Source organism: Molossus molossus, unplaced genomic scaffold (genome assembly GCF_014108415.1).
Source record: "Molossus molossus isolate mMolMol1 unplaced genomic scaffold, mMolMol1.p scaffold_m16_p_21, whole genome shotgun sequence".
NCBI classification, from domain to species: Eukaryota; Metazoa; Chordata; class Mammalia; order Chiroptera; family Molossidae; genus Molossus; species Molossus molossus.
In genome coordinates this window covers 10,449,001-10,476,046 of record NW_023425357.1, presented here as the reverse complement: position 1 = coordinate 10,476,046, position 27,046 = coordinate 10,449,001, and the positions used below count along the sequence as shown (strand labels likewise).

The 27,046-nt window shown below is 45.7% G+C and overlaps 1 protein-coding gene and 1 non-coding gene across 2 annotated transcripts in view; both read right to left on the bottom strand.

Annotated features, from left to right (window-relative positions):
- The window catches only part of SPINT2 (serine peptidase inhibitor, Kunitz type 2), a 30,676-nt gene extending 8,497 nt beyond the window's left edge, over positions 1–22,179 (bottom strand). The window contains exon 1 of the mRNA XM_036275384.1: positions 21,715–22,179. Within this exon, the coding sequence (XP_036131277.1) occupies positions 21,715–21,820 (106 nt within the window). The 5' untranslated portion in view covers positions 21,821–22,179. The remainder of the gene's footprint in view (positions 1–21,714) is intronic.
- LOC118639631 lies at positions 19,877–19,983 on the bottom strand. The gene has a single exon (XR_004961213.1). It is a non-coding gene; the product is annotated as a U6 spliceosomal RNA (small nuclear RNA).
- Positions 22,180–27,046: the final 4,867 nt, after the last annotated feature.

The window sequence follows — 27,046 nt, the reverse complement described above, 5'->3', positions numbered from 1 at the left end:
TCCCAGGGCCCAACACTTGGTTCCATGTTGTCATTTACTCCTTCTAGTTGTTTCCATGTCTTAGGTTTACTTAATCAACTAGGGATGACTATAGAAAGCACAGGAGGATTTGTGATTTTTGTGTCTCTCAAAATATGTCACAATGATGGGCATGAAACCAAATGTTCCATAAAACATCAATCTGTGCACAAAAAAGGTTGGTGCTTTGCAAAACACCCTCAGAACTCCCTCCACACCAATAAATCACAGGTAACCAGCACAGTAGGAAAAGCACATTCTGAAGAAATCGTTCATTTGAAAGCAAACATCAAAGAAATCACCAGTTAAAAAGTACCTTATCTGGACATGTGATATGACCAGAACCATACAGCATGTCCAGAAAAGGCATATCAACAGGATAGAAAGTGGATTGGTGGTTCTTGGTGCTGGGGGTAGGGCAGTCCCTGCAAATGGGCACAAGAATCTTTTGGAGATGATGGAAATGTTCCAAAACTGGATTGCAGGGATGGCCATACAACTCTATAAATGTACCAATGATCTTTGGTATGTAAATAATACTTTAATAAAGAAGTTTCAAAAAACAGGGATACCTCTTGTCCATAACACATCAACTGGAAATAGCTGGGTATGTACCTGGAGCAAGTACTTTCAACTATGTGCCAAAGGTCACAAAACACACCCAATCAACACAGCCCAGGAAAAACAAGGCAGGAGAGCTCTCTGGTATGTGACTGCCTGACCCACATGGCTGCTCAAATGTTAATGGCAGCAGTGTCATTGAGACAAAACAGTGAGGACCCATACTGGACCCACCTATGACCCCAAACTGAAATCACTGTCAGGACCGGAGTACCCACCTGCTAAAGGCAGCAACAGCCTGCCGGTGCCCTGCTGACCTGAGAGCCCTGGAAAGCCCCTGACCACGGTGTCCTTGCTTCTCAGCCGTTCCAGGTACTGCCGTTTTGGCAAAAACCCATGGGTGGAATTGTACACTTTAAATAGGTGAACCATATAGTATGTGAATTACATTTCAATTAAAACAAAACCTGATACCCTGTCCGGTTTGGCCCAGTGGTTACAGCATTGGCCTGCTCACTGAAGGGTCATGGGTAGATTCAACTCTCAGTCAAGGGCATGTGCAGGAGGCAACCAATTGCTGTGTCTCTCTCAGATCGATGTTTCTCTCTCTCCTCCTCCCTTCCTCCCTTCCACTCTCTCTAAAAATCAATGGAAAAATATCCGTGGGTGAGGATTAACAAACAAACAAACAAACAAACAAACAAACACACAAACAAACCCTGAAGCTCAAGGCAGGAACCACCAGACACCAGCAAGAGGGTGACCGCAGTACAAAGGGTGGATATTCGGTGGCTATTCATGAGCACTGGTGCAGATACACATTCTGCATAGGTGTGAAAGCCTCAGAGTCTGTCAAGAAGAGGAAAAAAGGCCTATCTGGGAGTGGATGGCAGTTTTCTTGGTGAAGGAAGTCAACGCTGCCTGGCATGTGGCCCTCATCTTTCCAGGTGCATCACAGACACAGGGAGGCGGATCCCTGCCACCCAGCACACAAGAGGATATGGAGGAAATAACTGTCAAGAGGGTTAGATGTGAACATTCACCAGCAGAACCTCCTCAGGACGCAAGCTGAAATGTAAATTGTTGCTTTGAGTCCTGAGTAAGAAAAGTTTACTGTGGGGTTCTCCTAGGCACTTCCTCTCCGTGGGTCCGCCTCTGGGACGCTTCCCTTCCTGACGGGAATGTCTTTCTGCAGACGTGCTGGTCTCTTCCTTACTAATCTTTCGAGCCTGGGAGGCCATTCTGTTGCAGACAGCTGCTCACAGCTGCTCTCAATGACCACACACTGATTTCAAAGTTCAAGTTTCAAAAGCAGCCTATTTGCAGGTTCCTTGGGTGGAGTAGGAGGAGATGGGGAGACTTCACTTTTGTCCCATAAAAATTTGGAAGGATCTCTTCATTAAGAAAAACTTAGACAAAAATCACAGTATGTCTGGAGAGAATACTGATCATTGTTGAAGCTGGGTGATGGTTTACAGGGGCTCATAAAACTGTTTTCACTACTCTGTTGTGTATATTTGAAAATTCCTATAATAAAAAGAGAAAAAAGGTAATCTCTTTACTCAAATTTTATTCTAATGAAAGTGAAAGAGCTCTAAGTAGCAGCTTAATTGGCTAAAACTAGGTTTAATTAAGGTGAAATTTAACTACCCCCTTACTGTGTCCAGACAAGCACTTTCTGTGTGTATAGAAGCTCCATGCCGAATGCAGGAAAATCTCATTTTGTCACATGCTTTCACTAACTAAATTGCTTTTGAGCCTCTATGATATAAAATTTTACTCTCAAGGCTTGAGAGAAGTAAACTCATGAAAATAGTTTGTTTTTATTTGCTGTTTGTTTAAAAAAAGACAGTGATCCTTTAGGAAACACAGGCTATATATTCTTGGCTCTCACCCCAAATAACACATTTTTTTCTTTCCTTGTTCTCCAAAAAACTCGTACAAGAAGCCAGAAATACTTTTAGTATGTAAGATGGCTTCTATGACTTATCTTCCTCAAAAGAACTTAAAAAAAATTCCAGTACTGTATTTTGGTAGATACAGATTAAAATAAAAATGCAAAGCATTGCCTATTTCTCGCCACCCCACTTATTGCCTTCACCAGGCAGTAAGCCAGGCACATTATGTGCACCATTTCTAATGGTCAGAATAAAACTGTTACTCGGGTAGTAATGCCCCATTTGACAGACGAGGACTCAGGCCTAGTTAGGGGGTTAAGCTAGGTGAGCAGCAGACCTGGATGTGCATTCGATTCCCATGGTCTGCTCAGGGAGCCACTGTAACAACCCCTTGGATTGAAAGAGCCACTACAGTACCAGGCAGTGGGAAAAACATGGCACTGAAGTGGCCTAAAAGCCACAACATTCCTGAAGACCTTTATCACAATCTGAGGGCTCACCAAGGCCAGGCCCTTGGCTGTGCCCCTGTTTTCAGTCACACTCTGTGACAGGGTCAGGGAAAACATCATACCAAAGGAACTGGCCAGGGATGAGGGGGATTTGGTTGGACAAATTTTCAGGAAGTTATTTCTTAACACATGATTCTATTATTATGGAGATGACAAAATGACATAATGTCTTAGAATAGTGTTGGGAAAAAATCATCAAAAATGTCTTAAGTCCTACTTGTATGCTCACAAATGCCAGTGAAAAATTAAACACTTTCACCCTGGCCGGGTGGCTCAGTTGATTAGAAGAGGGTCATCCCATGCACCAAAAGGCTGCAGGTTTGATTCCCAGTCAGGGCACATACCTAGGCTGCGGATTCAACCCCTAGTCGGGGTGCATACAGGAGGCAACTGATAAATGTTTCTCTCTCTCTCTCTCTCAAATTAATAAACATTGCCCTGGCCGGTTTGGCTCGGCGGTTAGAGCGTCCACATGCGGTCCAGTGAGACCCGGGTTCGGTTCCCGCTAAAGGCGCCTACCTTGGTTGCAGTTTGTCTCTGGCCCTGGTTGGTTGTACAGGAGGCAGCCACTCGATGTGTCCCTTTCACTTCGATGTTTCTCTTTCTCTCTCTCCCTCCCACTTTACCTGAACAATAAATGGAAAAATGTCCTTGGGTGAGGATAAATAAATAAATAAAAACATAAACAAACATTAAAAAAATAAATTAAATACTTTCTATGGGTTCAAAACACAGAGTAAGAAAAGCTTAATAGAACCAAAATTGGATACACTCGCTTCAGAATATGCAAAAATGGAATTTCTGCCTTTGAGAAACAGTAACACTCCTGCAAAAGCATCAGAAGTGGTTCAAAATCACACATTACATGAAATATGAACCGTTTAATTATAAAAAACCTGGCAGGTATTTTGAACATTAGCTATTACAAAATTGCAAAACAGACGGGTCTTTGTCATGGAGAACAGGTTTCTCAGGTTCTGAAATCACTGGAGCTTTAACCAAGCACCTAGCCAATGGCTCAGACAACTCCCCTCCCTGTGCAGCTGGCTGGAACCATCTGCTGCCACCTCCTAACAAGGACATTACAGAACTGTTAGCGTGGTGGCAGGCTCCCAGGCACTACAAATCTAATTTAACTTCACAGGCTGAAGAAGATGGTGTCTAATCATTCTTCGAATATGCACAACTCACCCTGGCTGGTTTGGCTCAGTGCTCTAAGCCTTAGAGTATTGACTGACCCATGGACCAATTGAAGGGTCACAGGTTTGATTCCCAGTAAGGGCACATACCTGGGTTGCAGGTTCAATCCCGGGTCCTGGTCGGGGTCACTTGGGAGGCAACCAATTGATGTGTCTCTCTCCCTCCCTCTCTTCCATTCTATCTAAAAAAAAAAAATTAATGGAAATATATCCTCGGTTAAGGATTAACCCCCATAAAAAAAGCACAACTGTAGCTGTGCCGACTCTGAAAAATAGGTTTAAAGTTTACTTCAATAAAATATTTCAAACATTCTGAAAAGTACAGAAACCATCATAACACTGGGGTATCTATTTCTCAGCTTTATCAAATTCTAACATTTTAAAGGACTAAAACATTAATAGAGATGAAATTCTTTGTATACCCCCACTTCAATCCCACTTGCAGTTAACAACCACCTTGAATTTGGTGTTTTCTTTTTTTTTTAATCCTCACCGGAAGACATTTTTCAATATTTTGTTGAGACAGAGTGGGAGAAAGAGAAAGAGAAACATCGACGTGAAAGGGACACATCGAGTGGCTGCCACCCACACAACCCAACCAGGGCCGGGGACAAACCGCAACCGAGGTACATGCCCTTAGTGGGAACCGAACCCGGATCTTTCCGGACCGCAGGCTGACAATCTAACCACTGAGCCAAACCAGCCAGGGCTGGTGTTTTCTTTTAGTCACATTTTCATACCCATTTGGAGTTAGTTTACCTTTTTTTTTTCTTTATTGATTTTAGAGAGAGAGGAAGGGAGAGGGATAGAGAGAAAGAAACATCAATTGACTGCCCCTCACATGCTTCCCACTGGGGATTTGGCCTACAACCTGGGCATGTGCCCTGACCAGGAATCGAACCAGTGCATGGGTCGACACTCAACCAGCCACGCTCAGTTTACTTTTAAAACAAACAAAAATAACTTTCCTAAAATTATAGTCCTTGATACATGTTTTACTCCTATGAGGACTATAAACTGAAGAACACCCTGCCTCACTGTAGACTTGAAAGAAAGCCTTAAGCCTGCCATGAAATGGTCTTCCTCCTCCCAACTATCATCTGTTTTCTCTAGAGCAAATGCCAGAGAAAAAGGGTCAAATAGCACATACAGGTAGTACTTGTTTTGCATGCTAGTATGGAACCATGCAAATCAACAAAAAAAATATGACTGTTTCAAGGCCTTTAAAATTTTTTGGTCAAAATGTTAAAAACTGTAGGTTATAAAGGTGTAGAATGAAAAATAGTACAATAGAAACTTGAGAATTAAAGAGTATAAATCTTGTTAAAAAAAATTACCAAGAGGCTCTGGCCGGTTTGGCTCAGCAGTTAGAGTGTCGGCCTGCGGACCAAAGAGTCCTGGGTTAGATTCTGGCCAAGGGCACGTGCCTTGGTTGCGGTTTGTCCCCGGCCCCAGTTGGGGTCGTGTGGGTGGCAAGCAACTGATGTGCCTCTCTCACACTGATGTGTATGTGTGTCTCTCCCCCCCCCCCCCACTCTGTCTGAGGATAAATGTGAAAATGTCCTCAGGTATTAAAAAATAAATAAAAATAAAAATTTCTTGGAAAAAAAATTACCAAGACTATTCTGAACAGTGATGGTGATGGTCTTCAGTCATAGTGTAACTTAACACTTGGAGCTCAACTCTTTTCTTTTTTTTTTTTTATCCTCACCCGAGGACATTTTCATTTTTTGTTCAGACAGAGCAGGATGGAGGGAGAGAGAGAGAGAGAAACATCGACGTGAAAGGTACACATCGAGTGGCTGCCACCCACACAACCCAACCAGGGCCGGGGACAAACTGCAACCGAGGTACATGCCCTTAGTGAGAACCGAACCTGGGTCTCTCTGGACCGTAGGCCAACGCTCTAACCGCTGAGCCAAACCGGCCGGGGCTGCTCGACTCTTTTCAACTGGCATAAGGAAGCTGTCATACTTCCTTCTAGGTTTGGATGAGCCTCCAACATTTTATCCTTCACTCTTTCAATGTAATAAAATTGCTTTGAGCGCTGGCTAGTGTGGCTCAGTTGGTTGGAGCATTGTCCTATGCACTAAAAGGTGGCAGGTCCGATTCCCAATCAGGGCACCTGCCCAGGTTTCAGGTTTGATCCCAGGTGAGGTGCACAGGAGGGTCAACTGATCAATGTTTCTCTCTCTTCTTCTCCCTTCCTCTCTCTCTAGAATCAATGAAAAAATATCCTCAGGTGAGGATTAATAAATCAATCAATCAACACAATATAAAATATAATTGCTCTGAGAGTTACTTCAATTTTTACAGGGTTTTGCCAGCATTACCTCTTCTGGGACATCATCCTTTTCGCCACAACCACTTTCCTCATTTCTGTTGCTAAGTGGGCCCTCCCTAAGGTCCTCTGGAGCATATCCAGTCTCTCAGAGAGAGGTAGAGTCAACATTCCCACAGTCAGCTAGTTCTCTGATCACTCTCTCCATTTAGGCTCCACTGAATTTCACTTCCAGCATTATCACTTTTTCTCTTTGCTGAGTCTTTTTTAGCCAATTCCCTCTACCTATTAACCATTTTTATAAACTGTCACTTAGGTTTATCACTGAGAAAAAAGGAGGCAACACAACCACATGCTTTGTCGTGTATGAACTCACAGATGTGCAGTGACCGATCGCTATCACACATGTAGTTCACAGTGACTGGTGACTGCATAACCAGCAGGGGAACTCGTACCCAAGTACTCACCGTCACTATACTGTGTTAACTGAAGTCTGAGCCCTGTTGTTAAGGACTGAAATTATCTAATAAATGTGTGGTAACTGAAATTCTTGCATGTTGAAAACCCTGCAAACCTAGGACTGCCCTTATTTCAGGTGCTGTGAGCCATAGTTCTATTTTTTATTTTAGTTGTAATTTTAAAAAATTTAATTGACTTTTTCCCATCACCATTTATAATGTAGATTTGACTCAACTCTGTCACTGTAGCATAAAAGCAACTTCAGACAGTATGTAAATGAATGATCAGAGTTGTCATTCCAATAAAGCTTTTTATCTCACATTAATTTGTATATCTTAAAAAATTCTTTTGATTTTTCAACCATTAAAAAATGCAAAAATCGCCTGGGCCGGTTTGGCTCAGCGGTTAGAGTGTTGGCCTGCAGTCCAGAGAGATCTGGGTTCATTCCCGAAAAGGGCACGTACCTCGGTTGCAGTTTGTCCCTGGCCCTGGTTGGCCGTGCAGGTGGCAGCCACTCGATGTGTCCCTTTCACATCGATGTTTCCCTCTCTCTCTCTTCCTCCCACTCTATCTGAACAAAAAAAAAAAAAAAAAGGAAAAATGTCCTAGGGTGAGGATAAAAAAAAAAAAGTAAAAATTGTACTTTGCTTGCCAATTCTTTTTTTTAAATCCGTATCTGAGGATATTTTTCCATTTTTGTTCAGATAGAGTGGGAGAGAAGGAGAGAAACATCAATGTGAGAGGAACACATCGACTGGCTGCCTCCTGCACGATCCTGACCAGAGCCAGGGATGAACCACAACTGAGGTACATGCCCTTGAATGGAATCAAACCTGCAACTCAATGCTCCGAGGGCCAATGCTCTACCCGCTGAGCCAAAACAGCCAGGCACTTGCCAATTCTTTTTTAGGACATTTATAAAAAACATACCATTGGGATTTTCCACCCCTACAGAACTCAGTCTTCAGTGTGTAGTCAGAAACTATCACACAGACTGCTAGGGTTCACATTTCTTGAACAGCACTGACCACACACTCCTCAGGTTCATCCTTTGCCAAAAAGACTGTAGCACACCGTTCTGTCACTAAAAACAACTCTACACTCTTCGGTGAAGCCACTGAGAATTCTAAGAGATAATGACCAAAGAGAAATTATTTGATACAAAACCCCTTGGACAATGAAAATCATGTTTTACACACACGCCAAAAAGACAAAGTACAGTTCACTCCTCTGTATCAAATGGCAAAGAAAATAACGAAGAGTCAGGTAATTCAAGAATTTCAAAGACCAGAGGCAACTATTACCACATCCACAAAGGGCTTGGTTTTCACAGACCTACAACAGTTGAAAATTCACCACCAAGACATCTTGCTTGTTCCAGTGAATAACTGGAAGATATCATATAATGGAACACCCAGAGCTGTGAAAACAGGCAATGTATATGTGCTCATACAGAAACACGGCTAAGTCTGAGAAGCAGGGAAAAGCAAAAGAGTGGTTTCTGCATTATAACTGCTTTTTTTTTTTTTAATCCTCACCAAAAAATATTCCCATTTATCTTCAGATAGAGTGGAAGGGGTAGAGAGAGAGAGAGAAAGATAAACATCGATGTGAGAGAGACCGTCGATTGGTTGCCTCCCACTTGACCCTGGCCAGCTTGACTAGAATTGAGCCCACAACTCTTCCATCTGTGGGTGGACACTCCAACCACTAAGCCAAACTGGCCAGAGCTATAATTGCTTTTTAAAACTTTTAATTTAGACACATAAATTTAACCCTTGAGGGAAAGAGACTAAAGGAAGAAGAGAGACATTTACATACTGGTTTTCTTTTTCATCTGTATCTTTTGGTATAGTTTGAGTGAGTAGTGGCTTTATCTGGACAGTGGATTATTTATGATCCTGTTTGTTTGTTTAAATTTTTCAGTTAAGCCCTGGCCGGTTTGGCTCAACGGTTAGAGTGTTGGCCTGCAGTCCAGAGACCGGGGTTCGGTTCCCGCTAAGGGCATGTACCTCAGTTGCAGTTTGTCCCCGACCCTGGTTGGGTCATGCGAGTGGCAACCAGTTGATGTGGAAGGGTCAATGTTTCCCTCTCTCTCCCTCCCACTCTATCTGAACAAGAAATGAAAAAATGTCCTCGGGTAAGAATTTAAAAAAAAAAAAAAAATTTTTTTTTTTCAGTTAAAAAATTTAAAACTAGCCAGGCCCATGTGGCTCGAGCATAGTCAGTGGATTGAGCATAGTTGAAGGACTGAGAGGTCCTGGTCTGATTCCCAGTCAGGGCACATGCCCATTCTGCAGCTCGATCCCCAGTGGGGGCCTACAGGAGGCAACTGGTCAATATTTCTCTTACGTGAATGTTTCTCTCTCTCTCTAAAAAAAAAAAAAAATCAATAAAAACACACGTATATATATTTTAAATTCTCACCCAAAGATACTCTTCCATTTATTTTCAGACAGAGTGTGAAGGAGGGAGGGAGGGAGGGAGGGAAAAGAGAGAGAGAGAGAGAGAGAGAGAAACATCAATGTGAGAGAGACACACTGATTGGTTGCCTCCTGCATGACCCTGACCAGGGCCAGGGATCGAATCATAACCTAGGTATGTGCCCTTGACCAGAATCAAACCCATGACTCTTTGGTCCGCAGGCTGACACTCTAACCACGAGCCAAACCGGCCAGGGCAATAAAAACATATATTTTTTAAAAATGTAAAACTACATGACCTAGAGACATAGTAGCAGGGTACAGACTGACAAATCTCAGAAAAAGGGGATGGGGTGGTGGTGGTGTAGATAAACCAAACAACTTATATACATGTATGCGTAACCAATGGGCATAGACAATAATGCTGGGGAGGGGGGATCAGGAGGAGGGTGTCTGTCAATGGGGGAAAAAGGAGACACATCTGTAACAAAAATAAATTAATAAAAAAATAAAATAAAAATGCGCCACAAGTGTTTGGTGAATAGCTATTATATGTAAATAGTATGACCACATAATTTATTTTTGATCAAGATACTTTTCAAAATGAAATGGGGTGTTAACTAGTTACCCTGGGACATATGGTGGCATAAATTGGAACCCTCCAAGGTAAACTCTCCAAGCCATCCTATACAGAAGGCACTGACTGGGGATGTATGTGGTCCTTGCCTTCCAGGGGTTTATAATTTAATTACAGCCACGAGACTCCCTTGGATAGAAAAAAGAAAAAAAAAAAAAATCACACAACATAAAATATTACAGTCACACCCCAAATTCAAAGGGCTTATAAAGGTACAAAATAAATAGCTAAAGGCTCTGGTATAAGGGAGTGACACAATAAGGACGAGTCATTTAGCAAAAATGTGCAGGATAGATTAGAGCTGTAGGAACTACAGTCAAGAACCTACACTTGCAGGAACATTACCAGCCAAAGTTACCTGAGGGGATATTCCTAACCTCTCAGTATTTCTTCATTCATAAAATGGGGAACAATAATGCATGCTGCAAAAATGTATTAGATTCTCAGTAAAGCTGGAAAATGTATAAACCTCATATTCCTTAATTCACCAAGCCCCTTATTCATTGATTTAGGCCTAGCTACTTAAAAAAAAAAATCATACAGATTTTAGAGAGTTGGAGTATCTAAATCAAAGAATCTTAGGTGGTTTAGGAAGATTAGGCAGTGCTCTCATTATTGACCCATCATATCTGTGACATAACACAAGAAAATAAGAGCTTCTATGATCCTGGGAATCTCTGAAGTGATAAAATTGTCTTTTATATGCTAATGTCTTTAATAATTCCGAAGAGCTTCAGGATGGGGTTGGGCATCAGGAAGACCAAGGCAAAGTTAAAGGTCGGAACTTTCAGCCCCACTCTCCCATCCTCCAGGGAGGAGACAAAGGTGGGAAGACTGAGTTAGAAGAGCTTCTGGGCCAGGAGAGTGGTTCACCCCACACTCCAGGACAGCCGCTCCTGTGCGGGGCACCTTCCAGACCTCACCCTATGTCTCCACTTGGCCAGTAATCTGTATCCTTTATGATAAACTGGTAAATGTGTTTCCCTGGATTCTGTGAGTGTTCTACTAGCAAATTATTGAACCCAAACACAGGGTGGTAGGACCCCTTGATTTATAGCAGGTTGGTCAGAAGTAGAGATGACAACCTGAGATTTTTGAGTGGCATCTAGGGGGGAGGAGCAGACCTTGTAGGGTCTGTGCTAACTCTGGGTACTTTCAAAATTGAGTTAAACTGTAGGACACCCTGTCAGTGTCCACTGAGAAGTTGAGAATTGCTTGATATAGAAAAACCCACACATCTGGTGTCAAAAGTATTCTGTAGTAAACAGGAGTTTTCCCTTATAGTCTTTTTAGGTTAAGTGAACAGACTAAGAATGTTAGCAAGAGAACAATCTTGAGGACATAATAAATATAACTCAGCCCAAGATGATGTGAAGGCCTCTCTGTGTGATTTAAACCTGTTCTGAACCTAGTTAGTAATCGTTTTTGGCAAGTTTATTAGCAAAAAGTTCCCTTTTGTGACCTCCAGACCTCTGTTTCCTGCTGAGGAATGCACCGTTAATCTGGAGGCTACTTGACAACGGCCTGTCTGGGAAAGGGCGTTTGCTCACTGGAACTTGAATTCACTGGTATGAGGAGACTCAGTTGGCTTTTCCCCCAGTGAGCTAAATTCTGCAGGCTTACTCAGATGCATCTCTTAAAAACTCAAATGAGAGGGTTTTCTTTGACACAATGCCAATATCACAAGACTGTTGTGAAGGTTGTGATAGTTTATGATCCATTAGAAGCGTTTAAAACATTTGGCACAAAGCCTTGAATAAACAGTAGACAGTATATTTTCTCTTTAGATATTACACTTTTATGAAGACCAGACTAACATAGGGACAGTGGGAATGACGATGAAGGGAAGGATGACACACTTCACTGGAAAGTCCAACTGAATGTGGTGACTAGCAGGATATAGGGAATATGGAAAACCAAAGTACAACCTCAGGTCAAAGAGTTGATCAAACTGCCCTGCCTAGTGTGGCTCAATTGGTTGAACATTGTCCCATGCACCACAAGTTACCAGTTCAATTCCCAGTCAGGGCATATGCCCAGGGTTGCAGGCTCGATCCCCAGTAGGGGGCATGCAGGAGGCAGCTGATCTCTCTCTCAAATCAATAAAACACATACTTAAGTCGAGCCCTGGCCAGTTCAGCCTGCAGACCAGAGAGTCCCAGGTTCGGTTCCACTAAGGGCATGTACCTTCGTTGTCGTTTGTCCCCGGCCCTGTTTGGGGTCGTGTGGGTGGCAACCACTCCATGTGTCTCTCTCACATCGATGTTTCTCTGTCTTCCTTCCTCTCTCCCTCCCACTCTATCTGAACATAAATGTAAAAATGTTCTCGGGTGATGATAAAAAAAAAAAAAAGTTGATTAAACCAACTCAATCACTCGTTCCCTTGGTTTTTCTGCTATGTACCATTTGCCACGCCTGAAGTGACAAAATTCCTTATCTTCACCTGAAGTAAGACAATGGCAAACTATCACACAGAGCAATGTCCTGAACCACTAGATTATCGTGAGATCATGAGCTCAGGGACAAAAAGCCCAAGGGCAGGACTGGAGAAAATAAGAAAAAATGTGCTCTGGTTTCGCATTTGGACTGTAAATATCTTTTCTCCTAGGATTGAGGGAATCTCATTGTATGTGTGAAGAGGTACTGAATACCAGGGAGGTAAGCAAGCTGTTTTCATTCTACCATGCCAAATTCCAAAGTTGACATTTATTTTATAATCAGCTTTATTTCAAGGTGATCTATAAATCCACCTATTTTGATTAATTAGATAGGTTCTACATACTTGAGTGCTTCTGTTTACAGGATGGAAAATACTAACTACCCATCTTCTCTAGGCCCAGGTGTCTGGAAGTTGTCATTATTAGGGTAAATAAATTCAGAAACCTTAAAATAATCCCTAGGTATTTATGAGGAAAGAACATTTACAATGACAAACCCAACTTCAATTATAAGGCTCATAAAATCTTGATGTTTTAGATATAAAATCTTGACATTTTAGATATAAGTATTTAGACACAAAGTTTACATTTCATAAACTATCAGCACAATGCAAACCAGCACTCCTGCCCACCGTTGCTTCCTGTTCATTACTTAAACAGGACTATAAATTCTACTCTTATCTAAATTCATAACTAGATATACAGTAGCCCATCTGAACAACTTGGAAACAAGTAGTTTCAAAGTCTTTCATGGGACTATCCCTTAGTTCATGTTCAGGGGTTCTTAACCACCTTGTTTGAATTATGGACCATTTTCAGAAATGGATAAAACCTAATGGACCCTCTCTCTCCTCAGCGCTGTGTTTTTCGACCTGTTTTTTATTATCACCCCTCCCAAGGAGCCTTGACATGTTTGCCTAATCACCCCAGTAAATTCCAGCACCACAGGCATATTGTATATCTATTTATACAAAGTGGTCTTTGAAGGGTCATAAACTATTGATACCTAATACCCCTCACCCCCAGAACATGGCTTAGACTGTAAATGACAGACCCTGGGGCACACATGAATAAAACATCACATGTGAATACAGGGACTTCAGATTAAAAGGCTTCTGAAACCATGGACCCAGGACCCCACTGGTGAGATACATCCCAACTTCAGCATCTCAAAAACAACTACTAAAGTTTTACCCTCGCCCTGGCTGGTTTTGCTCAGCGGTTAGAGCATCAGCCTGCAGTCCAGAGAGACTTTGGTTCGGTTCCCACTAAGGGCATGTACCTCGGTTGCAGTTTGTCCCCAGCCCTGGTTGGGTTGTGTGGGTGGCAGCCACTCGATATGTCCCTTTCACGTCGATGTTTCTCTCTCTCTCTCTCCCTCCCACTCTATCTGAACAAAAAACAAAAAAATGTTCTCAGGTGAGGATAAAATAAATAAATAAATAAAGTTTTACCCTCTTCTGATTTTAGAGAGAGGGGAGGGGAGGAGGGGGAGAGAAAGAAAGATTTGTTCCACTTATTTATGCATTCATTGGTTGATACTTTTTTTTTTTTTTTAAATCCTCACCTGAGGATATTTTTTCTATTTATCTTCAGGGAGAGGAGAGGGGGAGAGAGAGGAAGACAGGAAGAGAGAGAGAGAGAGCGGGGAGAGGGAGGGGGAGGGGGAGGGAGAGAGAGAGAGGGAAAGAGAGAGAGAGAGAAAGAGAGAAAGAAACATGGATGTGAGAAGACACACCGACTGGTTGCCTCCCACATAACTCGACCAGGGTCAGGGACTAAACTGCAACTGTGGTATCTGCCCTTGACTGGAATCAAACCAGCAACTCTTTGATCCTCGAGCTGACGCTCTAACCACTGAGCAAAACCAGCCAAGGCTCATTGGTTGATTCTTCTATGTGCCTTAACCAGGGATCAAATCCATAATCTTGGCATATCAGGACGATGCTCTAACCAACTGAGCTATCCAGCCAGGGCAAACCTTTTTTCTAAAATGGTTTCTCCAGTACAGCCCGTGTGGCTCAGCGATTGAGCATCGACCATGTACCAAGAGGTCGCAGGTTCGATTCCCGGCCAGGACACATGCCCAGGTTGTAGGTCTGATCCCCCAGAGGGGGGCATGCAGGAGGTGGCCAGTCAATGTTCTCCCTCATTGATGTTTCTATCTCTCTCTCCCTTTCACTTCCTCTATAAAATCAATAGAGAAAAAAAAATTTTTTTACATAAAAATAAAATGGTTTCTCCAAAGTTCTTAGGCCTCACATTCCTTCCCAGGGAGTTTTTTTTTTTTTTAAAGATCTTATCAGAAATAACACAAGAAATGACATGTGAGCAGGATCATAAAAAGATATCCATAACCCATAAGCTAATGCTTCTGAGCTCATCTGTGAATTCTGCATTAGTCATGTGACCAGTAGGCCACCAAGGTCTCCTGGGGTTAATTAAGTCATTTCAGTGTGCCCTCTTCAGAGTTCTCTCTCCCTCTCACACAAATCACAGGCTATCTTATCCCTTATTTGGCCTCCCCCGTCAGCCTCAGGACATAGCAAAGAGAGGCTTGGCTAAGTGACCACTTACCAAGAGACAAGCCTGAGCAAGCTAATGACTCTGGGGATAGGTAAAATGAGAAACAGGTGGGGGAGTGGGGGTGAAAGAGAAGCCTGCTTTTTCTATCACAGGCTTCACTTTCAAATGCTCACCAGGGCAAAGGAATGTTCCTGGTGGAAAGAATCTTTTTCCAGGAAAAGGTCCACTCTCCCTCAGAGGACCTAAAAGCAAGACCCTGAATATTCTTTAGGGATTGATGTCATTTGAGCCTCAAAAGCCGTGTCTTCAGTACTAAGCACACCAAAACTTTACCATACTTTTTTCTTCATTTACTCACCCTCAGATCTATATTCATTGTTCATTTCCTTTCTTCTTTTTTTTTTTTAAATCCTTACCTGAGGATCTTTTTCCATTGATTTTCAGATAAAGTGGGAGGCAAGGAGGGAGCGAGAGAGACATCCACCAGCTGCCTCCCCATGTGACTCCTCCAGCATGACCCCTTTTGCATGACCCCGGCCAGGGTCAGGGCCAGGATGGAACCTCATCCTTGGTTGCAGTACATGCCCTTGCCAGGAATCAAACTCAGTACTCTTTGGTCAGAGGGCCAATGCCCTAAGTGCTGAGCCATTGTTCATTTCTTTATTGTATTGCCTTCCTCTCATCACAATGGAACTACTATGGACTGGGGGCTGTCTTATTTTTTCAATGCTCTATTTCCAGGGCCTAAAAATAAAGCTTGGTAGATGCTCAATAAATGTATTGAATAATTATTTCAAACTGTCCTGGAACCAAATTTTCTTGCCTGCAAGCAGAACAGGAGCCTCTGCTATGGTGAACAAGAACACCAGAACATGCTCATTTGGAGAACCCCCAGCTGATCACCAACACCAACTGCACTTTAGCTCCTATCTGTCACCGAGTCTCTGATCAGTTTACATCTATCCATGGGAGTGAGAAGAGAAAAATGTACTGAATAATAACATGTTTACTGGAGATCTGCTAAAGTTCAACCTTTTAATCAAAGTTCTAGGGAAACTGTAATTAACCCAAGAGGTTGATGGAAACTGAAGGTCACCTAAAAGTGCAGTAGAGGCTCTCAAACGCTGCATTTGTCCTCAGCATGTAAGTCCCAGGAACTACAGCCAAGTAAGCATTAACACAAGTTCTGATGCCCCAGGCCAGGATCCAGTTATTGTCAACAGGAACTACACCTAACTGACCACACCTCTAAAGGAATTTTTCAGGTTCTACTCTGAAGAGGAATACAGTAGGCCCTCGTTTATCATGGTTAATCAGTTCCAGACTCTACCACGATAAATGAATTTCCATGAAGTAGGATTCTTTATTTATATACAGTCGTCCCTTGCTACTTTGCACTTCTACATTCGCGGCTTCACTCTATTGCGGTTTTTTTCAAATACTATACTACATACAAATACAAATATCTGTCCTTGTATTAATCAAAACTACATATTTGGGGGCCCTCCATGCACCAGGAGTTATCACCTGGGGAAGAGAGAAAAAACTATGCACATTTGTGGCCACCTGATACGGGTTTTTTTCCCTCCCTAACATCAATAACACACACAAAGCCCTGGCCGGTTTGGCTCACTCACGGACCCACGAGTCTCAGGTTTGATTCCGGTCAAGGGCACTTACCTCGGTTGTGGTTCGTCCCTGGCCCTGGTCAGAGTCGTGAGGAGGCAGCCAGTCGATGTGTTTCTCTCACATTGATGTTTCTTTCTCTTTCCCTCTCTCTCCCTCCCTCCTACGCTATCTGAAAATAAATAAAAAAAATTCTCAGGTAAGGATTAAAAAAGAACAACAACAACACACATACATACACTCTGTACAATTTATAGAGTTGTTTTATTCACCTCCATTTACTAAATGGAGTATATTCTTAAGGTGGGGGTCACAAGGCAAATGTTTACAGACACAACCCGGCCGGTGTGGCTCAGTGGTCGAGCATCGACCCATGCACCAAGAGGTTGCCTGTTTGATTCCCGATCAGGGTACAGGCCCAGATTGTGGGCCAAATCCCCAATGGGGGGCATGCAGGAGGCGGCCAATCGATGTTCTCTCATCAATGTTTCCATCCCTCCCTCTTCCTTTCTCTCTCTATAAAATCAATTAAGAAAAAAAAATGTTTCCACATACAGAGGACAAGTCAAATGAATAAAAACACATTGAGGGAGAGTAGTCTTAGCCTGTCCAAAAGGAGTGATGGGCCCCAGGCCATGGGTGCTATGTGGAAATATAGGGCTGGAGGCGCCAGCCCTTCACATTTTCAGGCAAACCCACAGGAAATGGTCAATTTGTAACCGCTTTGTGCTTTCCACACGCTCCTCTCACCTGCTTATCACATCAGTCCCAGTTTCCTAAGTTACCTGGCATTCCCATCATCCTGTTTTGTCACCATCTCCCTTTCCCCAACTCCTGGGGCTTCTCTACTTTCAACCTATCTTAAGCAAAATCCCTCATATTCTCAATCACTTCTCTAAACATGGTCACTTTCTTATCTCTAACCTAATCTTGCCTCCCCTGAGGATATGCCTTCTCCTGTGCCCTTCATATTGGGTAGGTCTTTTTGCTCCCAGGTGCTACTTCCAGAGCATTCTCCCCAACACCCCAGCTAAAAAATTATCATCAGAGCAAACCATACCCACCTTTTGCATCATCTTCTGACCGAGATCACTACACCACACTTCTCGTGATTTTAGCTCCAGGCTCACTGCCACTCTCCCTCCTCCCATCATCATTCTTAGTGATTTCCACATCCAGGCGGGTGTCCCTGAACCATCCTGGCCTCTTGGTCCCTAGACCTCCTCTCCTCCAATGACCCTGTCCTCCCCCAGACCCTCCCTCATACCTAGACCTTGTCTTAATAACTGCATCCTCTTCAGAGCCTGTTTCATGCCTCTCACTCACTGGCCATCATGCCCTATCATTCTGGTTCATTCCCTCCAGAACTTCAACAATCCATTAGCCCTAAGACCCTTCCATGACTCCTCAGCCTCCTCATATCTTCAAATTCAATTCCTTGATCTACCATTTTTCCCCCCCTCACCCGAGGACATTTTTCCATTTTTTGTTCAGGTAGAGTGTGGGGGGAGGGGGACATCGACATGAAAGGGACACATCGAGTGGCTGCCACCCGCACAACCAACCAGGGCCGGGGACAAACTGCAACCGAGGTACATGCCCTTAGTGGGAACAGAACCCAGGTCTCTCCGAACCGCAGGCCGATGCTCTAGCCGCTGAGTCAAACCGGCCAGGACTGATCTACCATTATATTCACTCCCTTAACATGCATTCACTACACAATTTCCCTTCTCCACCCTGCTCATCTGGCAGAGCCTATGCGCAGTTGCATGTGGCTGGAGAAACACCTCACTCAATGAAAATCAAAGCAATCAGGAAAGAAGGGGGGAAAAAAAGTCAAAACGGTTGAAAGCTTTCAAACAAACAACTTCAGATAAGCAAGGGCAGTAGTTGACCCAGCCAGACAGGAGTACTTCTGAAAGGTCAATAGGTCCATCTACGTGCAGCAGCCGGAAAGGCCACTGGGAACAGAGAAGGCCTCTGCAGCCAGACTTGGCTTTGTCAGTTACTATTGTGTGACCTTAGATAAGATCTGTAACTTCACCACCACACCAAGTTATCTCAAGGATTAAATAACACATACGAGATCAAAGCAATAGACGTTAGCACTAAACTCAGTTTTGACAAAGTCCAGGCCAGGTAACTGGAATGTACTGTACATCCTTAAGATAATTACTTCATCTACAAAAGTCCAGAAGCGCTGACAAATCCTAGTTTACACAGCAAGAATAACGAACACAGAATAAGAATAATGCATTCCCAAGTCTTGGTTCTCTAGAGCTGAGCCCTTGACATCCCCATTAATTCATTTATTTCCTATCTGCCTTGGGCAAAGGGAAATGAAGTTTTCACCCTGGCCGGTTTTGCCCAGTGGTTAGAGCGTCAGCCTGCAGACCAATGAGTCCCACTCTATCTGATGATAAATAAAAAATCCTTGATTGAGGATTAAAAATATATATATTTATCAAGTACTTTTTATTTTTTTCTGGAGAGAATTTCTTTTCTCAGAGAGGATGCCTGACAGGTTTCTTTTGCACACCAGTACGGCCCTTTTTTACTTAGTCAAGCTGGACTGCAAACAAGGAAGAAACGAACTGTTTCTGGTTCCCTATGGATCTTACAAGGAGCCCTGCAGGCTGGCCGGCTTCTTTGTTCACATGCTAGGCACCCACCAAAGGAGGGGGAGGTGAAAGGGGGGCACAACTCTAGGAACACAGTCTTGTTGAAGGACAGAAAAGACCAGGAGGGAGTACAAGAACACAGACATACATCTGGGTCACAGGGCAAGTCATAGAGCATGGCAAGAGAAGAAAATTGTCCCCCAAAATACACGTGAACCTGAATGGTGTACTTTTTTAAAGGAAAAAATTAAATTTGGAACCTGCTGTTTGTTCATCAGAGAATACAATTTTAGGTGATTATATGGGGGGGGGGGGGGGGAGTGGTCCCAATCATCTTACCACCTCGTCTGCATACTTCACCCTGTTCATTTACTTCTTAGTAATTTAATATTGCGATGAGTGCTCTTTATTTAAATGTTTACTCACTGTCTCTGCTTCCCCCATCAGAATATAAGCTCGGTGCATGCAGGGACCCGCTTGTCTGACTCACAAGCACTGTCCCAGACACACAGCAGGGGCTCAATAAGTTTTGCTGAATCAATGAGTTCTTCCAGGAGTTATTTTCAAAGTCCACTTTTGCTTGTCTCAAGCAATTATGGTTCTAACAACACTTGCTCAAACAGATCTTTCAAGACAAACTTCTTTAAGAGTGAAGAGGTTTAAAACTTAACGCTCCAACTTTTTTTTTGGAACGCTTCACGAATTTGCGTGTCATCCTTGCGCAGGGGCCATGCTAATCTTTTCTGTACTGTCCAATTTTTAGTATATGTGCTGCCTAAGCGAACACAGCACTTTTTTTTTTTTTTGGTACGTGTCCCTAGTGGGAACCAAACCCGGGACTCTGGTCCGCAAGCCAGTGCTCCAACCGCTGAGCCAAACCGGCCAGGGCTCCACCAACTTCTTTTCTTTTTCTTTCTTTTTTTTTTTAATCCTCACCCGAGGACATTTTCCATTTTTTGTACAGATAGAGTGGAGGGAGAGAGAGGAAGAGAGAGAGAGAGAGAAACATCGATGTGAAGGGACACATCGAGTGGCTGCCACCCGCACGACCAACCAGGGCCGGGGACAAACTGCAACCGAAGTAAATGCCCTTAGCGGGAACCGAACCCTGGCCTCTCCGGACCGCAGGCTGACGCTCTAACTGCTGAGCCAAACCGGCCAGGGCTCCACCAACTTCTTAAGGACCAATCCAATGAACCCAAGCCCAACTCCTCAAAGCCAAGGTTTTTTTTTCTTTATTGATTTTAGAGAGAGAGAAGGGAGAGGGAGAGAGAGAAACATCCATGAGAGAACATCGACTGGCCGCCTCCTACATGCCCCCTACTGGGGATCAGCCCCACAACCTGGGCATGTGTCCTGACAGGTAATCCAACCGGGGACCTCTTGGTTCAGGGCTCCGCACTCAACCACTGAGCCACACTAGGCCCAATGCTTTTTTTTTTTTAATCCTCACCCGAGGACATTTTTCCATTTTTTTGTTCAAATAGAGTGGGAAGGGAGGGAGAGGAAGATTGAGAGAGAAACATCGATGTGAAAAGGACACATCGAGTGGCTGCCACCCGCTCGACCAACCACGGCCGGGGACAAACTGCAACGGAGGGAGGTACGTGCCCTTAGCGGGAACCGAACCCACCGCAGGCTGACTCTCCAACCGCTGAGCCAAACCGGCCAGGGCCCAATGCTTTTTTTTTTTTAAATCCTCACCCGAGGATATGTTTTTTTATTGATTTTAGAAAGAAGACGGGGGAGAGAGAAACATCGATATGAGAAACACCGATCGGGGGGACCAAACCCCGCAACCGTCTGGTGTGCGAAACGACGCTCCAACCAATGAAGCCACCCGGCCAGGGCGTCAATACTCTTCTTCCACCAAGGCGTCCCCACCCTGGCATCTGGCAACGCTTCTCCCCTCCAACACTTTTGCTTTCCTTCTTCCTGTGGCTATCCCCGCGAAGCACCTTCCTCCTTGGAGGCGCCCTCCTGCAGCCCAACCAGAAAGCTTTCTGCGGAGGCCGAAGTCCCACATCCACGGAGGTGGGGGTGGGGCCCTCTTTCCCGAAGCAAACAGCCGCCGGACCACCCAATCCAACCCCATCCTCTCGGGCCTGGCCTCCCGGGGCTTTCCCGAGCTTGGAACTTTCTGCTGCCGGGAAGGGGCTGGCGCTCCGGTGGGGTCTCACCCTTCCCGCCTCCGGGAGGGGCCGAGCCCGTCCCGGCGCACAGCCTGCTCTCCTCCCTCCCCCTCAGGCAACTTTCTCAACCCTGACTCCGGCGCCTGTCCTCACTCCCGAGAGCTGCCAAACGCCTTGGCAAGGCTCGCTCTCCCGGACCTGGCTCCGCCACACCCCCTGAGCTTCGTCAAGTCGTCTCCAATTTCCTCCCCCGCCGATTCTCCCGGCTCAGACCTTCTGCCCAGGGCCCCTCCGATCCCGACTTAACCCCCACATCCCGCCCCTAACGTCCCGCCTTCTCCTCTCGGGAGACCCGCTCCTCTCAGGAGACCCGCCCGGGCTCTCACCGTGGACGTCCGGCTCTCCGTCGGCCGCCTCGGCCCCGAAGAGGAGCAGCGAAGCCAGCAGGGCGAGGAGCACCGGGCACCGCCTCGGGTCACACAGCTGCGCCATGACTAGCTCGAGCCGGCCGCGCGCAGACGAAGCCTCCAGCCGCGGGCCGTCGGGGTCTCGCGATCAGGTGCGGGAAGCCCCTTGCCGCGCACGCGCACGCGCACCGGAGCGCCTCGCGTTCAGGTGCGCACGCTCGCCGAGGGTCTGCGCTGGCGCTCGCGCTCGCGCCGAGGTCTCCGGAAGGGAGCCCCCTTCTCGGACCTTCGGTGTGAGGACTCTCTACCTCCAGCCGTCACAATACGGAAGAATGTCCCTCACTCGCCCCTTTGCCAGCAATGACACACAGCGACTCCCCACCGTTAAGAACCCCGCCACAGGTCCAATTTGTTCGGTGGGGGTTGGAGCCAATGGCTGCCGCCTTAAAAGGCTCCTGAAGGTGGCCGGCCAGGGGCGGGGCGCACCTGGCGAGGCGGGGCGTACAGAGCGCAGGCGCAGGGAGCGAGCACCTGTGTGGCCATCCTACTCCCTTGGCGCACCTGGGTCCACCCCCTGGCGCGGGGGAAAGGGACCCGGCTTGCATTGGCTCGGCTCCCGGTACAGCCCGGCCTGGGCTGTAGCCGCCCGGCCTGGTGAGCTAGGCGCCCGGCCTGGGGGTAGGCGCCCGGCCTGGAGGCTAGGCGCCCGGCCTAGGGGGTAGGCGCCCGGCCTGGGGGGTAGGCGCCCGGCCTGGGGAGCTAGGCGCCCGGCCTAGGGGGTAGGCACCGGGCCTGGAGGTGTAGGCGCCTGGCCTAGGGGGTAGGCGCCCGGCCTGGGGGGTAGGTGCCTTCCCGCTGAGCCGGGGCTTCCTGCTCACCTTTCCCTTGAGCTAGATGATGACATCCCAGTACCTTTGCTCTTGGGCCTCCGCGTGGGCGCAGAGGGCACAGACACGCTTTTCCTGGAAGTCTGTGGCTTTTTGCCCGTCTCAAGTCAGACTTCCTTTGAGGAAGAGGGATTTATGTTTTCCCTAAATTCGACGTCCCCTAAACGCCTACTCGGCATTCGGTAATCCAGCATTGACCACATCAGGCTAGTCCCTGCGTCCTCAGACAGGAACAGTCCAGAATCCTGATGACGGAAGCATAGGGCAGAGTGGTTAGGGTTGTGATGGGAAGGCACAAGCTAAGTGATCGTGAACTAGGATGGTGGATGATGGAAACCCAGACAAGTTCCCCATTCAGTGTGAGAAAGAGCCAGGAGCCCAGCTGGTGTGGCTCAGTGGCTGAGCATGGACCCATGCACCAGGAGGTCGCCGGTTTGATTTCCGGTCAGGACACATGCCCAGGTTGTGAGCCCCATCCTCAGTGGGCGGCATGCAGGAGGTGTCCAGTCAGTGTTCTCTCTCATCCATGTTTCTATCTCTCTCCCTCTTCCTTCCTCTCTCTCTAAAATTAATAAAGAAAATTTTTTTAAAAAGGGCCAGGAAAGGCTTCCCCCGGAGGAGGTGGTAGACTCATGAATGAACACCAGCCTCAGGCCCTGCCTCTGGTTCCTAGTCCTGGGATGAAGACAGTTGACTCACCAGACTGGGATAGGTGTTAGGGCAGTGATAGGGAAGCGTGGCCGAGTAATCAGTCCTGAAAGCAGGAAAGCCCAGAGGAAGTACCTGACCCAGCCTGGGGGGCCAGAGAAGCTTCCTGGAAGAGGAACTGAATCTCAGAAAGAGGATGGAGTGGGACAAGCATAGGAGTAGAGGAGAATAACAAAGGAGACGTACTGAGCTGGGTAGTGGATGAGGGCCCATGAATAGGTGGTTTTGAAAATGAACACTGAAAAATAAAAAGGGCTAATGGACAGACATTCCAGGAATCAGGAACAGTAAAAGCAAAAGTCCTAAGACAAGAAAGACAATAGTATGTTACAGGAGCCAGGGCCACTCCTGACATTAATACAGGGGTAGGCAAAAGTAGGTTTACAGTTATAATACAAAAATTAATAAACAATAATACAAAAATAAACTCTGTTTCCTGTACTCGCAACTATAAACCTATTTCTGCCCACTCCTGGTGTGTGAAGAGCCTTAACTGAGTAAAATGGTGTTTACCTTAAAGAGTTAAAGTTTTATGCCAGCCATCCTTTTAAATCATTTTCATCTCTCTTTTTTTCCAATTAGCAATAATTGCACCTCAGATAAACCTCCCTGGCCATGATACTGCCACTGTGCAAAGTGCATCTTCTTTAATATTGTAGTGAGGTCCTGGGACTCCAGGACAAGAGGCTGAATGTGAGGCCAAAGGTCTCTTTAGCATCTGGGCACCCTACCCTACCCTGTTCCACTAAGCTCAGGCTTGAACTGGAAGACTGAGAAGATTGAAGTAAGAGGTGAGGCTGGAGAGGAGGCATAGGCATGGCATATTCATTCATTCATGCATCCATCCATCCATCCGTCCTCCATGCCTTCATTCAGTACATTTATTGAGTAACCACTATGAACCAGGTACTACTGTAAATGCTGGAGAAGATTCAGCAGCAAACAATCCCAAATTTCTGACCTGATGGAACTCCCTTTATAATGTTGGGAACAGCCCGGCCAGTGTTGCTCAGTGGTTGAACATTGACCCATGCACCAGGATGTCGCTGGTTCAGTTCCTGGTTAGGGCACATGCTTTTTGGGCCAGATCCCCAGCAGGGGGCATGCAGAAGGCAGCCCATCCAAGTTCATGTTTCTTATTAATGTTTCTCTCTCTCTCCCTCGCTTCCTCTCTGTCTAAAATCAATAAAAAACATACTTAAAAAATGTTGGGAACAGTGGTGAAACTACTGTTAACTAATTTTTTATAATTCCCTCCTCTCTAACATAAAATTATTTTCAATAATTATTTTATTCTTTCATTTTAAAATGAACTGAAAATGAATACATTTTAATTTTCGAGATATTACTCAAATTCAGTATGAATGAAAATTTGCATTTACCAAATAAAAATATTACACCTTGCAGTTCATACCCTGGTTCACTGTTTTAAAATTTAAACACAGCCCGGCCAGTGTGGCTCAGTGGTTGAGCATCCATCAACCCATGCACCAAGAGGTCACCGGTTCAATTCCTGGTCAGGGCACATACCCAGGTTGTGAGTCCAATCCCCAGTGGGGGGCATGCAGGAGGCAGCCAATTGGTGTTCTCTCTCATTGATGATTCTCTCTCTCTTGCTCTCCCTTCCTCTCTAAAATCAATAAAGAAAAAAAAAATTAAGAAAACACATTTAGGTTAACACATCTTTAACATAAACTTACCATCCTCAAGAGAACACATGATCTTAACTATCCTGTAATCCAGTCCCTGAGTCCCTGCATTGCTTTCTCCCACCTTCACATAATATTCCTTAGTTCCCCACTTAATCTTTTTTTAAATAGATTTTTTCTTTTATTGATTTTAGAGAGAGAGGAAGGGAGAGGGAGAGAGAAATGTCGATGAGAGAGAACATCCATTGGCTGCCTCCTGCATGCCCCCCACTGGGGATTGGGCCCACCACCTGGGCATGTGCCCTGACCAGGAATTGAACCGGTGACCTCGTGGTGCATGGGTTGATGGATGCTCAACCACTGAGCCACACTGGCCGGCCTGCCCCGTTAATCTTAAGTGCATGAAAAAAAATTGCAAAATTGTTGTTCTCTGAAGCATTTGAGGTCTTGCTCCCTGGTATATGTCCTCACTGTGGCTCAAATAAACTCATGAAAATTCTCTACAGGTTTGAACGGTTTTCTTTTTAAGTATGTTTTTATTGATTTTTTTAGAGAGAAAGGGAGAGAAATAGAAACATTGATGTGAAAGAGAAGCATCAATCAGCTGCCTCCTGCACGCCCCCTACTGGGGTTGGAGCCCACAGCCCAGGCATGTGCCCTGACCAGGTATTGAACCAGGACCTCTCAGTCCATGAGAGTTTGCTCAATCCAATGAACCACACGCTGGCAGGGTCCAAAATTGTTATTATTTATTTATTTATTTATGTTTTATTATTATTATTTTTTAATCCTCACCCGAGGATATTTTTCCATTTTATTTTCAGACAGTGAGAAGGGAGAAAAAATCGACTGGTTGCCTCCCACCCGACCCCCACCGGGGCCAGGGGACCAACCGCAACCAAGGTGCGTGCCCCTGACTGGAATCGAACCCGAGACTCTCTGGTCCTCGAGTGGATGCTCTAACCACTGATCAAAACCGGCCACAGACCCAAAGTTAAGTTTTTTTTTGTTGTTTTTTTTTAAAGGTTACTTTTTTATTATTATTATTTTTTTAATCCTCATCCGAGGACATTTTTCCATTTTTTTGTACAGACAGAGTGGGAGGGAGAGAGAGGAAGAGAGAGAGAGGGAAACATCGATGTGAAAGGGACACATCGAGTGGCTGCCACCCGCACGACCAACCAGGGCCGGGGACAAACTGCAACCGAGGTACATGCCCTTAGCGGGAACCGAACCCGGGCCTCTCCGGACCGCAGGCGGACGCTCTAACCGCTGAGCCAAACCGGCCAGGGCCAAAGTTAAGTTTTAAAGTATCATTGTTACTGCTTATAATCAGAAGTGGGGAGACCGGTGAAGTAAAGTAAGGGCCTTCTCTGGTCACCCTTACCAAAATTGCAACCCTGCCCTCACTCCATTTCTCCTTTTCTGCTTCCTGTTTCTCCGCAGACCTGATCATATTCTAATAAACTGTATGATGTACTTACTTACTATGTTTGCTGCCTGTCTCCACTACAAGAACAACTCCATGAAGACTGGGCTCGTCTCTTCTGTTCACTGCCCTGCTATAGAGCAGGCACTCAATATTTGTAGACTGAGCGAATAAATGGACGGATGAATGTGAGGATGAGTGAATAAATGAAACAACGAACAAATGATGTACTGTGAGTACTATGGCTTGAGGTTCTGTGGCAAAGAAAGGGGGCACAGGGCTTCCTGCACCGTTCCTTGCCAACAGCCAGAGGGCGCACACAGGCCAGTTCCCCTGAGCCTGTCCCGGTACCCCGCCCCCGGCATCCAGTGCCCTGGAGCCCCAGCCGCCCAGCCGCCCAGCGGGCCAGGGGTTCCCAGACCCTGCCCAGACTTGAGCTCTGCTCGGCTGCGGGCTTTACGCCGGCGGCACAGCGGCCAGTCCTCCCTCAAGCGTTGAAGGCGGGAAAGCTGAGGCCCGGGGCCACTAGGGCGGGTCGATCCCCTGTGAGCTGGAGCCCCCGCCCCCTGCCGGCCCCGCCCCGCTCCGTAAGAGGCCCCCTGGGTGCAGGGCGAAGGCGCACTGCGCGGCACGGGGTC